The following is a 17,125-nucleotide window of genomic DNA, read 5'->3' on the forward strand; positions in this document are numbered from 1 at the left end:
ACAGGATGAACATACTGTAATACAATTGAGTAAACGGAACTGTCACTTGAGTAGAAGTAAGCGGTTATGCAGTTGCCTTGGTGTAGCATCACACAAGGCATTGCACCACCCCTGCAGTCTTTGTTTATCTTCCCTATGTATCTGACATCTCTTATCACGGACTGAGCTTTATCTTAGTACAGGTACTGTACTGTATAGTATTAACTCTATTGCTTTCAATTGCAATGTGTGTCAATAGTGTGAAACATTTTGGTGGTGGAAGTAAAGTAAATTGAAGAATAGCTACAATTTAAAAAAAAACATTTGATGTGATAAAATGGTATGAACCCTCAGTCATCTCTGTTGTTAGACTGGCTCCACCACTCATCTCAAACAACCATCTACTCTTCTTATAAGTTTATTTACAATTCTTATGGTTACAATGTTTTGATTTAAAAAGGTTTTATCATTAATACCAATCGAGTCACACACCTGTATTATTTCATCAGGTTCATTCTGCACCCTCTTTTACGGCTCTGCTTTCTATTGGATAGCAATTACACTAACACACTATAACGAGCATTTTCCCCCTTGTGTTTTTATTCTATATGTGAATATAATTACACTAAAACACAGTTATTGTGTGGTTTTCTCGAACCTACTACCCTCTCAATTGCCATTTAATCAATCTTTATTACAAAGTGATTTTTCTATAATGAGGTGTTTTTAGGAATGCAAGTACCTGTACCGTGTTATAAGAAAACGACTTAAGTGGCATTACTTTTACCATTGACCTTTGATACCAATTTTTGGAATACCTTGCCATGTCAAGGTGTCTGTGAATAACAGTGGAGATGATCTTGAGCTACACTCTGAATACTGTACAGTAAGTCCTCGCTTAGCGCCGTGGTTCCGTTCATGAAAACTGCGACGTTAACGGAAACAACGTTAATGGAATAAATTTTCCCCATAAGAAATACAGTAGATAAAATACGGGAGTTACGTTCCCCAGCCTCCCTTTGCCCCATAAAATACATTACATTTACAGAAATTCAATTGCATTTTTATAGAAAATAGTATAATATATATATATAAGTGAAACCTCAATTAACCGCCCACATATGGGGGGAAGAGGCCGACGGATAATCCAAAAGGTTGGTTAATAGTAAATAAAGTCTATGAATATAAATCATACCTTTTTAAAGTACCTTTTCCTAACCTACCTCATTTAAGTCTCTTTATTCATTTTTGTTCATTTGCCATTCATATTTCAATAGCATTTGCTTTAAAACATTAACCACTTTAGTAAATAAATATGAACCAGCACAAAAACTGTGAATAATCATAGGAAAAGTCAAAGAACATAATACAGGTACTTTAATAACAAAACTTTTATTTTATTGCCCATTTATTTATTTATTTATTTATTTTAGGGGTCCGGGATCGGCGGTTAATCCGAAAATTGGTTAATCGAGGTTTACTGTATAAACTAAATCATTTCATATTGTACTCACTGATGGGCGGAGGTGGTGGAGCGAGTGTGTGGTGGGTAGTGGAGCGGAGGAGAGGAGGAAGGTGGCGAGTCACTGAGACCCGGCGGGTGGCTCCTCCTCCCGCTCTGACTGGGGTTCCTCCGCTGTTGTTTGCTCCTCCTCGGCTGCTGGTTGCTCCTCCTCACTTGCAGGCTGTTGTGAAGATGCTGCTTCTGCCTTCCGGCGACGAAAATGGGTCGTCATCAATGAAGATTTGCATTCCTTGCTGGATCATGTCGAACGCTTCTGTTATCCTCTTGGTATTTAGCGTTCGTTGTGGTTCTTCGTCGTCGTCTTCAGCGGCATTGAGTTCTGTTAGCAGTTGCAGATCTTCATTAGTAAGCTCTTCTGTATGCGATGCCAGGACTTGCTTAATATCTTCAGATTCCAACTCATGAAAGCCTGCCTGTCTAGCCAAGCTGATATCCCTATTCACAGATGGGACTAAGTCTGTGAATCCTGTAAAACTGTTCACACACTGAGGCCATAGCTTATGCCACACTCTATTCAGGCAACTTGCCAATGTTGTCGATTGCATGAAGAATGTTGAAGCCCCGCTAATATTCTCGGATCGTAGGTTTATTTTCTCCGTCAGTAGCCTTGAGCAGCTGGTCCATGGTACACCGGAAATAATACGCCTTGATTGAGGCGATAACGCCTTGGTCCATAGGCTGCAGAAGTGCTGTCATGTTGGAAAGCAGGCATACAACTCGAACATTGTGTAAGTTTTCGAGACTGGGAGGATGAGCTGGAGCACTGTCAACGACAAGAAGAATTTTAAAGTCCAGGTTCTCCTTGGCACAATAAACCTTCAGTGCAGGGACGGCGTACACGTTTAACCACTGGCTAAATATGGCGCTGGTTATCCATGCCTTCTTATTTGCCTTGTAAATAACAGGAAGGCAATCCTCAGAGTAACCTTTCATGGCACGTGGGTTGGCAGCGCGAGAAATTAGCATAGGCTTTAGCTTGAAGTAACCAGCAGTGTTCGCGCCAAACAGCAGCGTCATGTGGTCTTTTGCCACTCTTTTTTTCTTCCTTGGAGATATAGATTCTTTCGGGCCTCCTCTTCCAAAGGAGATCAGTCTCATCCACATTAAAGACTTGCTTCGCTGAGTAGCCTCCTTCCTCGATAATACTTTTGAACTCCGGCGGGAATATCTCAGCACCTGTATCTGAACTAACAGCTTCACCAGTCATCTTAATACTATGGAAGTTATAACGGTGCTTAAAATTTTGAAATCATCCTTGGCTGGCCGTAAAGGTCTCATCCTTCGATTCTTCACCCTCTGCTGCCTATAAGTCGTCAAACAAGGATTTTGCTTTATGCTGCATAACCACAAGGCTCACAGGAGCATTGCATTTATTCTGGTCCTCCATCCACATAGCCAGCATCTTTTCCAGCTTTTCAATCACGGAACTTGATCTGACTTGTCTTTGTTGCACTCAAGAGAAGTAACACTTCCACACTAGCCTTAATCTTGTCCGTGCTGGTCCGGATAGTACGCACTGTTGTGGGGGTTAGATCTAAGAAAGCAGCAATGTCCTAGCACATTCACCTTCCTCAAAATGGGTTAAAACCTCCATTTACGAAGGAAGGCCAATGGTCTTACGTTGCTTCTTCACAACACTTGCATCACTAGCAATTGAAAGCCATTTCGAATGGTTAGAATACAGTAATAGGAATAAAAACACTTAAACACACACGAATGCTGTGGAAGCCTAACAAAGACTGGCGACTCTGTGTAATGCTCCGCGAGTGATAGTGTAGCGTGTCTACCAGAGTGTTGTAGCACGCCAAAAAATGCACCGCTAAAAGTAGTCCACATACGACGTTATACTGAATCGTTTAAACGTTATCCAAATCATGGGTATCTAAAGAATAGCGACGTTATGACGAAACATCATTGGGGGCAACGTTAAACGAGGACTTACTGTATACAGAACGTTTAACCTAACAGAGAATGTCTAATTAAAATGGTTAATAACAAATATAAGGTGTACTTTACAATAATTTGTCAGAGAAAATGAAGTGTCTAATGATGTAAAATTTTTTATTTTTATTTTAATAAGGAAAGTCCCAATGTTATGCAGTAATCCAGCAGTAGAAAAGGGAAATAGTGAATGTATTAAGAATTAAAATTTTCAGTCAGTCACACGATGATTATAACTCAAAACTAAATAAAACAACAATATACAAAATCAAGTATTTATTTGCATATTTTACTTTCATACTCACATTCTGACAAAATGCTTGCACTCATACAACATTCTTAAATTAAAAAACCCACTGCTGTGGGCTATTCAGGTGTGGGCAATATAGACCAATATTGAGAGTATTAATGCATTAAAATTAAGCATTTCATTTGTATAAATGCAGTCATTAATTTACTTCTTGGCTAGTCAAGTCAAAATATATATATATATATATATATATATATATATATATATATATATATATATATATATATATATATATATATATATATATATATATATATATAAATGGAGGTCCTGTTTATTATAATGCATTTCTGAAAAAAAAAAAAAAAAATTCAAATGAAATGATCATAAAAAAAAAATCCCATAAATAATATACAGCACATAGGTTTCTGGGAAATTATGATTATTTTTTAACTTAAATTTTTTTTAAAACCAAGTAAAGGTCAAACAAACAAATTAAACTGTTCTTATGAATGAGGGTGATGAAGGTCACTTGTATTGTGCCTCAGCTTGTCTTAGCCAGACTGAGAGGTACACTACACTGGTTCTGGTAGTCCAACCAAACTGTGGGAAGACTTTCCATTTTTTCCATTACCTGACTTGGCACTGAGGGGTTTAACACATGTAGCACTGGCCCTAATCTTTCCATTACCCCAAATAAATCTTACCATGGTAGGAGGTAAGCCTAGAGCTACACCAATGTAAGCAGCTTCCTCAAGAGCATTAAGCTGCCTTAAAAACTATCATTTTGATACCCAAGATTTTTGTTTTCCTGGTTTTCTTTACAATAGGCAATGCAGTGTTACTTGATGGGCACTTTAACCAAAATGCACAAAATCCTGTAATTTCTGCAAGGCAAAAATTATATGACACACCATTGAGGCTCCTTGGGTCTTCCACAACACAAAACAGTAGTTACACAGTAGCAAATAATGGCCAATAAAAATATACTCGGGTCTTGATATATGCAAATTTTGTTAAAAAAATTGCCCTTATGAGAGCTGGTGAAAGCCAGTATGTTGTGACCTATGGTGTAAGAAATCCATTAATTAAGTCTTTAATGTTTCATTTCTTGAAGAAGCATTACATACTGTTAATAAGGTATGTTTCATAAAATGGGTTTTAAAGGTTTACCAAGTAAATGTCAAATAAAGATAACCGATCAGTTGATGAAAACGTACTTCCCCCGTGCCAATACATGCAGCAGGAACAGGCACTCTGCGCTAGCATAGCCTACCCAGTCACCACTGCTCACACATGACATTGATTGATTTATGAAATTTAGGATCAAAGCCAAGCACTGGAGCCAATAAGTCATTCAGTGCTGTAATTTTCACACATGACATGAGTCACCATGAGTCTGAATAATTTCAGTCCAGGAAGCAGTTGTTTAGACTGAAGGAGATATAATTTGTTAAAAAAGTGTTTTGAAATAATGGAATTATTGTGAATGAAAAAATTGGTTGTCTTAAGAATTCTTTGTTCTATCCCTTACTGCCTTTAATGTTTCATTTTTTTAGAGAAGCATTTTAAATAAGACGATCAGCTGATGAAAGCCTAGACTATCCAGCAGCATTTATGTAGCCCACGTGCAGTTTGACGACACAACATGTTCTATTACTCCAGGAGTCCTCTTTTAGTTTAGACAACTGCAGCCCAAGAAACAGTTGTTCAGACTCAGGTCGAGTAATAATTCATTAAAAAGTGTTTTGAAATTAAGGAATTAATGGATGTGAGAAAAAGTATTGTCTTAAGAGTCATTTACTCCTCTTCACCACTGATCGGCTCACTACCGTTACCGTACAGTATAGGTATCCTCTTCACCTTTAGTGCAAGAACATTAACTATGTCTTTAATGTTTCATTTCACAGTGTTATTGTTATAAAAATGGGCCAAAATTGGAGTTTGGGAGGCCCAGAAAAGTTTCTGGAATGCATCCCATTTTTCTCCATATAACTGAGTTCTGTATGCAATTTCAGCAAATTCCAATTATGCAAAGGTTTTGGCGAACAAAACCCTTACATACTCAGACCCGAGCATTTAACGATACATGGCAACGCTAAACAGACTTCTTCCCTAATTCATTAATAACAATGATAAACGGGAGACAATAAGCAGGGACTATTAAAAAAAAAAAAAAAAAAAAAAAATTATATATATATATATATATATATATATATATATATATATATATATATATATATATATATATATATATATATATATATATATATATATATATATATATATATATATATATATATATATATATATATATATATATATATAGTTGAGTCACTTTGGTCATGGAACACCCACACCCTGTATCAAACAAACATTCATTATAACAAATGCTTACAAATACAAAAAAAAAGTAGTGAGTAGTAATTTACAACAGGTACTTTTCTAAAACAAAGCACCTTAAGTTGGTTTACATTTGTTCATGTCTTATATGAAGGAAGATAATATAATATATAAACTGAAATTTTAAAATTGATCAAATCTTTTGTTCACATAGATAAAGACATAAAAATATAATTTAAAATATCCTAAAGAGATCGGGTTGCAAAGTTTCTATGCTACTACTGACATAGCATTAATATTATAAACAAATTAAACGAAGACATGGTCATAAAATTCACATACTAAACAACGTATCACATTTAACGTGGTCACGGATAATGAACATTGTCTAAACTGATAAGAGCCACCGTGATAAGTTATGTGCGCAAGCGCTCTCCCTAATAATTAACTTCATAATATCAAATTTTCATAATGCCAAAAAATGAACAAGTTAAATGAATGCAAACTGTAATTCATACAGCCATATTAATTTAAATGCGTTTTGTGCTCAGGATGCTTATAAGTGAGCACAGCTATCACAGAGCGACCCATGAAAGACACTCCTCCTTACCTCACCACTACAACTATATTGCAAACTGTTCCACTTGAACACTGTACACAAAACGGTCCCGCGTATTTCACTAGGCCGAAAATACACGGTCCATAAAGTTGATTGTACTCATTTGCACGCTAAGTACATCGGGGTAGTTATTAACGCGGTATGTACACAGCAGGGCAAAATTAGTCCAGGCAGGTATGGTACACGCAGCACTGTACACTGGAGAACTATTGGCACAAAATAGATTCAGGATCTAGATGTAGATTGAGCCCTGTGAAGGTAGTCCCAGAGGTTGTGGGGGACCTTGCTGTTGCTGTTGTTGTTGCTGACCCACTGGGAAAATTTGATGATGAGGGGGTATCCCTGGAGGGCCCAAGGGGGACCTCACTCCCTCAGACCAATCACTCTGGCTTCTAGGTGATGCAGATGACCATTGCCCTGGCGATTCTGGGGATGGTGTAGGAAATGCATCATGAGTAGTTGGTGCAACACTATGCTGTGGTGTTGCCTCAACTCCTGAGTGTTGTGATGGTGGGGTTGGGTAATGTGGATAGAACCCACTACTCCCTTGATGTGGTTGCTGCTGCTGCTGTTGTTGTTGCTGCTGTTGCTGCTGCTGCTGCTGTTGTTGTTGTTGTTGCTGTTGTTGTTGTTGTTGCTGTTGTTGTTGCTGCTGCTGCTGCTGCTGCTGCTGCTGTTGTTGCTGACCTTGAAGAGTATAGCTAGCAGCACTTCCGGAGGGGAATTCAAATCCTGATGTAGCTGTAGCATGCCGTAATGCAGCCATGTGTGTTGGTGAAGTGGGTAAGGCAGGTCGCATCTTACCAGGAGAAGTTACAAGACCTGATGTATGTGGTGACTGTACATGCTGTGGAGATGAATTTGGTGGAGTCATGTGGTGTGGTGGAGACATAGTTTGACTCTGTGGGGAGAAAGAAGCTGGCATAGACTGCTGCCTCTGGTGAATCACATGACCCTGTGGGTGCTGATGTTGATGATTTCCCATCATGTTTGAGTAGCTGAAAGGATTATTATCATGATCACCCATTTGTGGAAGGTTACTCATTGAAACTGCTGCCTTTACACAGTCTTCATATGGAGGAGGCTGTGTTACTCCCACTTCTGTAAAGTGTGGATTGAGGCCACTCATGCCACCAGTAAACAAACCTGTCTCAAATGGGCTTGTAGCAGCCAAACACTCCATGTGGTGATCCTAAGGAGTTGAGAGGTGATGACTGTGTCTGGGACTCTACACTGGGCACCCCATTAGCTTCACGTTTCTTCTTGACACTGGCACTGCGTTTAATGGATGAAGTGCCATCAGGACTTACTGGAGTATTTATTGATCCCCCTGGAAGGGACATAACTGATGAACGGCCTTCTAGCCTTAGCTTTTGGCTGAGTGTTAGTCCTCTGAGCAGGTTGTGGGGTCATCTGCTGGGACAGTATAGTATTTTGAGGTTGTTGGTTGTGCTGATGTGCTACCAAATGAGAAGTAGTAACCACTTGTGCCATTTGGGGGGAACGAGGATGATGTTCACAGGGAGTCGTACTATATCATGGTGGAGTCTCTCATTAGCAACATCTTCTGGAAGTCTCTCCATGTTATCAGTTATATCTCTATTGGCAAAGTGGTCCAAAAGTACTTTACAGGCTTCAAAACTTCCCTCTCTAGCAGCAAGGAACAATGCTGTTTCATCCTGAAAAGTGATTAAAATCAGTTAGTGATATGCTCATTCCAAGAACATAACAGCATATTGTAAGACCAAAGAAGAAAAATGTAGCAAATCTTTCCTAGGAGGGAATATTAAAGTTGAATACTGGTATAATATTTTAATTAGTTTTCAGAATCAAGGATGTCACTGATTTAGAATTGTAATTATATTTTAACCCTCTCAGCCTCGCACGATGCCATTGTGGCATTGAACATAAAAGGCGAAAAAACTTAAGCTCAAAAACTATTCAGTGAAACTGACTGAATTTTGGACGCCATTTGACAGATGTCGTTTTCTTTGTGTGGGCCTTATCACCTTCCCCTAGACGGTCTTGGTCATCGTGTGCGTGGCAGCGCAGCATGAAGCCAGTGTCGCTCTGGCAATTAGACCGAGAGGGGGGTGCGCCGTTCGGCCCTTTAATTATTCCATGAGTTTTTGTGTTATATTATTTTTCCTTATACCACAATATTCTACATGGTTTGTTCTTTATACATATCAATGAACACCATAATTCAAGGTAAATGTGAATGGAAATCAAGATGATACTAAACATTTTCCTACTTTTTCAACTTATACTCGAAAAAGGTGGCTTAAATTTAAAGAATTTAAATTTTTTTGTTTCATACAACTTTTCAGACAATTTTACACTAGAAGAAACCTATTATAATTAATAAAACAATTCCATGTCAGTGAAATGGGCCTTATAGAAATTTATATTTTTTCATAGATTTTTGGCAAAAACCTCCGAGGTTGAGCGTAAGTTTCCATGCACGTATGTGTCTCAGGCTCTGAAGCTGAGAGGGTTAATTAGAATTATAACAAAATACAAGTTTGAAAATAAGGGTTATATAGATCATCATAAACCCATTATAAGGAATAAGTTTATATATATATATATATATATATATATATATATATATATATATATATATATATATATATATATATATATATATATATATATATATATATATAAGATTGGTATAATACTGTATAAATCCATTGTCATATTTCATCTTTAACTGTGAAAAAGACACTTGATTTTGGTGTTCAGCACTTCATTTAGGGATGACTAAGTAACATTCAGGAGACATAACCCTTGACTATGGTGACATAACCCTTGACTATGGTGACATAACCCTTGACTATGGTGACAACCCGACTATGGTGACATAACCTTTGACTATGGTGACATAACCCTTGACTATGGTGACAATCCTAGACTATGGTGACATAACCCGCAGCTATGGTGACATAACCCTTGACTATGGTGACAACCCTTGACTTGGGTGATATCCGCCATGACTATGGTGACATAACCCGACTAAGGTGACATAACCGCCGACTATGGTGACATAACCCTTGACTATGGTGACACAACCCTTGACTATGGTGACAACCCTTGACCGGTGATATATCCCTTGACTATGGTAACACAACCCCTTGACTAGGTGACATAACCCTTGACTATGGTGAGCAACCCTTGACTATGGTGACATAACCGCTGACTATGGTGACAACCCTTGACTATGGTGACATAACCTTTGACTATGGTGACATAACCCTGAAGGTGAAACCCTTGACTATGGTGACATTACCCTTGACTAAGGTGACATAACCCTTGACTGTGTGACATAACCCTTTGACTATGGTGACATAACCCTTGACTATGAAATAACCCTACTATGTAACCCTTGACTATGACATAACCTGACTATGGTGACATAACCCTTGACTTAAGGTGACATAACCTCGGACTATGGTGACATAACCCTTGACTATGGTGAAATTACTCCTTGACTATGGTGACATAACCCTTGGCTATGGTGACATAACCCTGACTATGGTGACATAACCCTTGACTATGGTGAATACCTTGACTAGCTGACATAACCCCTGACTATGGTGACACAACCCTGACTATGGTGACATAACCCTTGACTATGGTGACATAACCCCGACTATGGTGAAATTACCCTCGACTAGGGCGACATAACCCTTGACTAGGGTGACATAACCCTTGGATTATGGTGACATAACCCTGACTATGGTGACATAACCCTTGACTATGGTGACATAACTCCTTTGACTAGGGCGACAAACCTTGATAGGTGACATGATGTACATAACCCTGACTATGGTGACATAACCCTGATATGGTGAAATTACCTTGACTAGGCGACATAACCCTTGACTAGGTGACATACCCCACTATGGTGACATAACCCTGACTATGGTGAAATTACCCTTGACTATGGTGACATAACCCCTTGACTAAGGTGACATAACCCTGACTATGGTGACATAACCCTTGACTATGGTGGAAATTACCTGACTATGGTGACATAACCCTTGACTAAGGTGACATAACCCTTGACTATGGTGACATAACCCTTGACTATGGTGAAATTACCTTGACTATGGTGACATAACCCTGACTATGGTGACATAACCTGACTATGGTGACATAACCCTTGACTATGGTGACATAACCCTTGACTATGACATACCCTGACTATGGTGACATAACCTTGACTATGGTGACATAACCCTTGACTATGGTGAAATTACCCGACTATGGTGACATAACCCTTGACTAAGGTGACATAACCCTTGACTATGGTGACATAACCCTTGACTATGGTGAATTACCTGACTATGGTGATAACCTTGACTAGGGTGACAACCCTGATTGTGACATAACCCTTGACTAAGGTGACATAACCCTTGACTATGGTGACATAACCCCTGACTATGGGCGACATAACCCTTGGACTATGGTGACATAACCTTGACTATGGTGACATAACCCTTGACTATGGTGAAATTACCTTGACTAGGGTGACATAACCTGACTGGCAAACCCTTGATAGGTGACATACTTGACTATGGTGACATAACCCTTGGACTATGGTGACATAACCCTTGACTAAGGTGACATAACCCTTGACTATGGTGACATAACCCTTGACTATGGTGATAACCTCTATGGTGACATAACCCTGACTATGGTGACATATCCCTTGACTAGGGACATAACCCTTGACTATGGTGACATAACCCTTGACTATGGTGACATCCCTGACTAAGGTGACATAACCCTTGACTATGGTGACAAACCTTTGGACTAAGGTGACATAACCCTTGACTATGGTAAACCTGAAGGTGACATAACCCTTGACTATGGTGACATAACCTTGACTAAGGTGACATAACCCTGACTATGGTGACATAACCCTTGACTATGGTGACATAACCCTGACTAAGGTGACATAACCCTTGACTATGGCGACATAACCCCTTGACTAAGGTGACATAACCCTGACTAAGGTAAACCCGCTGGACATAACCCTTGACTATGGTGAAATTACCTTTGACTATGGTGACATACCCCGACTATGGTAACATAGCCCTTGACTAGGGTATAACACCTTGACTATGGTGACATAACCCTGACTAGGCGACATAACCCTGGACTATGGTGACATAACCCCTGACTAGGGCGACATAACCCTTGACTATGCTAAGACTTGTAACATAACCCCTGACTAAGGTGACAAACCCTGACTATGGTAACATAACCCCTTGACTAGGTGACATAACCCTTGACTATGGTGACATAACCCTTGACTAAGGTGACATAACCCTGACTATGGTGGCATAACCTGACTATGGTGACAACCCCTTGACTATGGTGACATAACTTGACTAAGGTGACATAACCCTTGACTATGGTGACATAACCCCTTGACTAAGGTGACATAACCCTTGACTATGGTGACATACCCTTGACTAAGGTGACATAACCTTGACTGTAACATAACCCTTGACTAAGGTGACATAACCCCTTGACTAGGGCGACATAACCCTTGACTATGGTGACATAACCCCTGACTAGGCGACATAACCCTTGACTAAGGTGACATAACCCTTGATATGTGACATAACCCTTGACTAAGGTGACATAACCCTGACTAGGGTAACATAACCCTGACTAAGGTGACATAACCCTTGACTATGGTGACATAACCCTTGACTAAGGTGACATAACCCCTGACTATGGTGGCATAACCTGACTATGGCATAACCCCTGACTATGGTGACATAACCCTTGACTAAGGTGACAGAACCCGACTATGGATAACCCTTGACTAAGGTGACATAACCCTTGACTATGGTGACATAACCCCTTGACTAAGGTGACATAACCCTCGACTATGGTAACATAACCCCTGACTAAGGTGACATAACCCCTGACTATGGTGACATAACCCCTGACTAAGGTGACATAACCCTTGACTATGGTGACATAACCCCTGACTAAGGTGACATAACCTTGACTATGGTGACATAACCCCTTGACTAAGGTGACATAACCCCTGACTATGGTAACATAACCCCTGACTAGGGCGACATAACCCTTGATTAGCACATAACCCCTGACTAAGGACATAACCCTTGACTAGGGCGACATAACCCTTGACTATGGTGACATAACCCTGACTATGTGACATAACCCTTGACTATGGTGACATAACCCTGACTATGGTAACATAACCCCTGACTAGGGCGACATAACCCTTGATTAATGTGACATAACCCCTGACTAAGGTGACATAACTGACTAGGGTGACATAACCCTTGACTATGGTGACATAACCCCTTGGACTATGACATAACCCTTTGACTATGGTGATAACCCTGACTAAGGTGACATAACCCTTGAATTATGGTGACATAACCCCTGACTAAGGTGACATAACCCTGACTATGGTAACATAACCCCTTGACTAGGGTGACAACCCTTGACTATGGTGACATAACCCTTGACTAAGGTGACATAACCTTGACTATGGTAACATAACCCTTGACTAGGCTATAACCCTTGACTATGGTGACATAACCCCTGACTAAGGTGACATAACCTCTGACTATGGTAACATAACCCCTTGACTAGGCGACATAACCCTTGACTATGGTGACATAACCTGACTGGTGACATAACCTTGACTATGGTGACAACCCCTTGACTAAGGTGATAACCCTTGACTATGGTAACATAACCCCTGACTAGGGCGACATAACCCTTGATTAAGGTGACATAACCCCTTGACTAAGGTGACATAACCTCCTATGGTAACATAACCCCTGACTAGGCGACATAACCCTGATTAAGGTGACATAACCCCTTGACTATGGTGACATAACCCTGACTATGGTGACATAACCCTTGACTATGGTAACATAACCCTTGACTAAGGTGACATAACCCTGACTATGGTGACATAACCCCTGACTAAGGTGACATAACCCTTGACTATGGTACATAACCCTGACTAAGGTGACATAACCCCTGACTAAGGTGACATAACCCTTGACTATGGTAACATAACCCCTGACTAGGGCGACATAACCCTTGACTATGGTGACATAACCCCTTGACTAAGGTGACATAACCCTTGACTATGGTGACATAACCCCTTGACTAAGGTGACATAACCCTTGACTATGGTAACATAACCCTTGACTAAGGTGACATAACCCCTGACTAAGGTGACATAACCCTTGACTATGGTAACATAACCCTTGACTATGGTGACATAACCCCTGACTAAGGTACATAACCCTTGACTATGGTGACATAACCTCGACTATGGTGACATAACCCCTGACTAAGGTGACATAACTTGACTATGGTAACATACCCTTGACTAGGGCATAACCCTTGATTAGACATAACCCTGACTAAGGTGACATAACCCTTGACTATGGTAACACAACCCTTGACTAGGGCGACATAACCCTTGATTAAGGTGACATAACCCCTTGACTAAGGTGACATAACCCTTGACTATGGTAACATAACCCCTTGACTAGGGCGACATAACCCTTGACTATGGTGACATAACCCCCTGACTAAGGTGACATAACCCTTGGACTATGGTGACATAACCCTTGACTATGGCGACATAACCCTGATTAAGGACATAACCCTTGACTAAGGTGACATAACCTGATCTGGTGACAACCCCTTGACTAAGGTGACATAACCCTTGACTATGGTGACATAACCTTGACTATGGTGACAACCCTTGACTAAGGTGACATAACCCTTGACTATGGTGACATAACCCCTTGACTAGGGTGATATAACCTTAACTATGGTGACATAACCCTTGACTAAGGTGACATAACCCTTGACTATGGTGACATCCCTTGACCATGGTGATATAAATCTTGATGACAGTGACATATCCATTGAGGAAGGTGACTTAACCCTTTTAGAATAAGGACTATGGATTTGTTCATCATAATCAAAGAGTTAGGGCATCTTACTCAATAGGTTGGTATTCTACTCAAGGGGTTAAGCTATACAGTATACTGTAATATTTCCAAAGTCATGTTAAGGTAATTTGGGTAATTCTGTGATACAACTGTGTTCATTCATCCATATTTCCATGGAATACATTAAGTGAATTCTTACAAATTCAGCCCTGTTTTAAAAACAGCACTGTCCATTGTGTGAATGCCTTGGACAATCACCACTCGGCAACTTTTACCTGATCAAAACTATAATGAAATGTAATTTTATGCAGGTATAAAACTATACAATTCTGGTTATTTTACTGTAGTCATGATTTAGAATTTTGTGGTGTCCTCAATGTGTTTTTATTTTAAACATATGAATCTGTGAGCTACAATTAATGGCAGAGATATATACAGAATACTCTACATACAATGTTATGGTGATGAGTACTGTACTAATTATTTATCACTTTAAAAACCAACATAATTGATACTTACCCTGTTGTTCTGTGCATCACGGTTGGCACCATGAGTGAGAAGTATTTGTACAGCTTCTACATTGTTAACAGAAGCAGCCCAATGCAGAGCTGTTTTGCCTGAATCATCAGCAGCATTTATGTCAGCATCGGCATTTATGAGGTCTTCTACCATCCCTTCAATAGCAAGTCGCGCCGCAAGAATTAGAGGGGTTGTCCCATCATTTGTTTTGGCATTCAAGTCTGTTGATCGGTTCCGCAACAAGATCTGTAAATAAGATAAAATGTATACATTGCTGCATGTTCTTAACATTATATTTGCTAACTAGATCCATGACATCAATCCCCTTGCACTCTCTTCTTTTGTGATCACCTTCCACTGTTTGGTCAATTTTCATTCAAAATTTATATTTTCAAACCAGTCTCATTTACTGGTTTCTCACAGCCCAGGAGCCAAGACAGCCTAATGTCCATCATTCATTTCCACATGTTAATCACAATATTTTATTTAGTCTATGATAAACAATAAATTAGTGCATCACATAACAATGGCTACATTATATTTAGATATAAGATGAATCTAACTATTATACTAAATGCTGTAGAGCACTGGATAAAGTACTGTAGTAAAGCATAAAAACATTATGTATATACTGTACAGCATCAACCATAGCTGTAGAATTAAACACAAAGTGATGAGTTTATTATTATCAGTCACTCCTAATCTAAATTTTAAAAATCATTCCTACTACCAAGTATTGCACAATATTGGTTAAACATAACCTCTTATATCTACCTTACAATTCTGAATATAAAACACTTGCCTCAATTCAGAGTACAGAAGGGTTGCACTGAAGTGTGTGTGCTTCTACCTACATATATTTTATGGGGGTGGACTGAAGTTCCCTTACGACAACATTAGAGACATACAAGCCATTTTTTGACAACACTTTGATTACCTCGAGTACTGTAATAAGAACTGGTTGCCAAATATTTTATCTAGATAAGGTTAGTCAAGTTGGATTAACAGATTCACAAGATGTATGGTACTAAAGCACCAGAATATTATACAGCAATGCATCTGTGATCGCAAGTAATTTTAGACCTGACCAACACAGTTTGTACAAATTATCTCTCACATGCCCATCTCCCTGCCAAATTTCAACTCTCTATCTTCAAAATTATAGCTGTACTGTACACAGCAAACAACCAAACAAAGAAACACTGAGCACAAGTTACTACAGTAGTTGGTTTTCAGTAATTGAAGAAGAAATGTTAGACTCACTGCTGTTTCAAACTCCTCTGATTTAAGCTTCTGACTTTTTAAACAATCTTTAAGAATACAGTACAGTCGAACCTCGTTAATTCGGACCCTTTTAATCCGGATTTCGGATAATTCGGACTAAATCTGAACTTCTTTTTTTTAGATTTGTAGGAATATTACCTATGCGGACCTTAAGCTATAATGCTGGTCCACCCACTGCTGGGATAAAACACCAGTGTCTTTTTGGTTAAATGTAACATCTCCACCACTAGTGTGGGGGGGGGGGGATGCAACTTTTAGCTTCAGACATGAAAAATATTTACCATTTACTGCCAGTAAACAATGGAAACGTAAAATATGTACCAATTAGTAATGAAAAGTTGTGCAGTTCCTTTAGCAAATGAAGCTCACCAACTTACAATAGGCTACATTACCTTACAACGTGTTTTCAGTAGTCTATGTTGAAGTTCTTAGCACAAGCTAACTTATCATATCATATACGGTATCACAGTTCTCATGATCTACAAAAAATACCGGTAATAAAAACCTTTTCGATATTTCACACTTAATATAATACCCGGTAATCTACTTCAACCTCCTATTGTTTACAATGACGCATGACGCACCACCAGCTCTTGAGTATCAGCTAGACGGTACACGTGTTTTTCGAATCGTTTTCAGTTAAAAATCTGTTACATCACATGTATATTTTACCTTAACTGTGCCTG

At 39.3% G+C, this 17,125-nt stretch overlaps 1 protein-coding gene across 1 annotated transcript in view; it reads right to left on the reverse strand.

Annotated features, from left to right (window-relative positions):
* Positions 1-6,028: 6,028 nt before the first annotated feature.
* Positions 6,029-17,125, reverse strand: part of LOC121864256 (neurogenic locus Notch protein-like) — a 120,479-nt gene continuing 109,382 nt past the window's right edge. The window contains 5 exon segments of the mRNA XM_042363334.1: positions 6,029-7,829; positions 7,831-8,010; positions 8,012-8,180; positions 8,183-8,336; positions 15,156-15,401. Coding sequence (XP_042219268.1) covers positions 6,890-7,829; positions 7,831-8,010; positions 8,012-8,180; positions 8,183-8,336; positions 15,156-15,401 — 1,689 coding nt within the window. The 3' untranslated portion in view covers positions 6,029-6,889.

The sequence above is a fragment of the Homarus americanus genome, unplaced genomic scaffold (assembly GCF_018991925.1).
Source record: "Homarus americanus isolate GMGI-L3 unplaced genomic scaffold, GMGI_Hamer_2.0 scaffold26351, whole genome shotgun sequence".
In the NCBI taxonomy this organism is placed as follows: Eukaryota; Metazoa; Arthropoda; class Malacostraca; order Decapoda; family Nephropidae; genus Homarus; species Homarus americanus.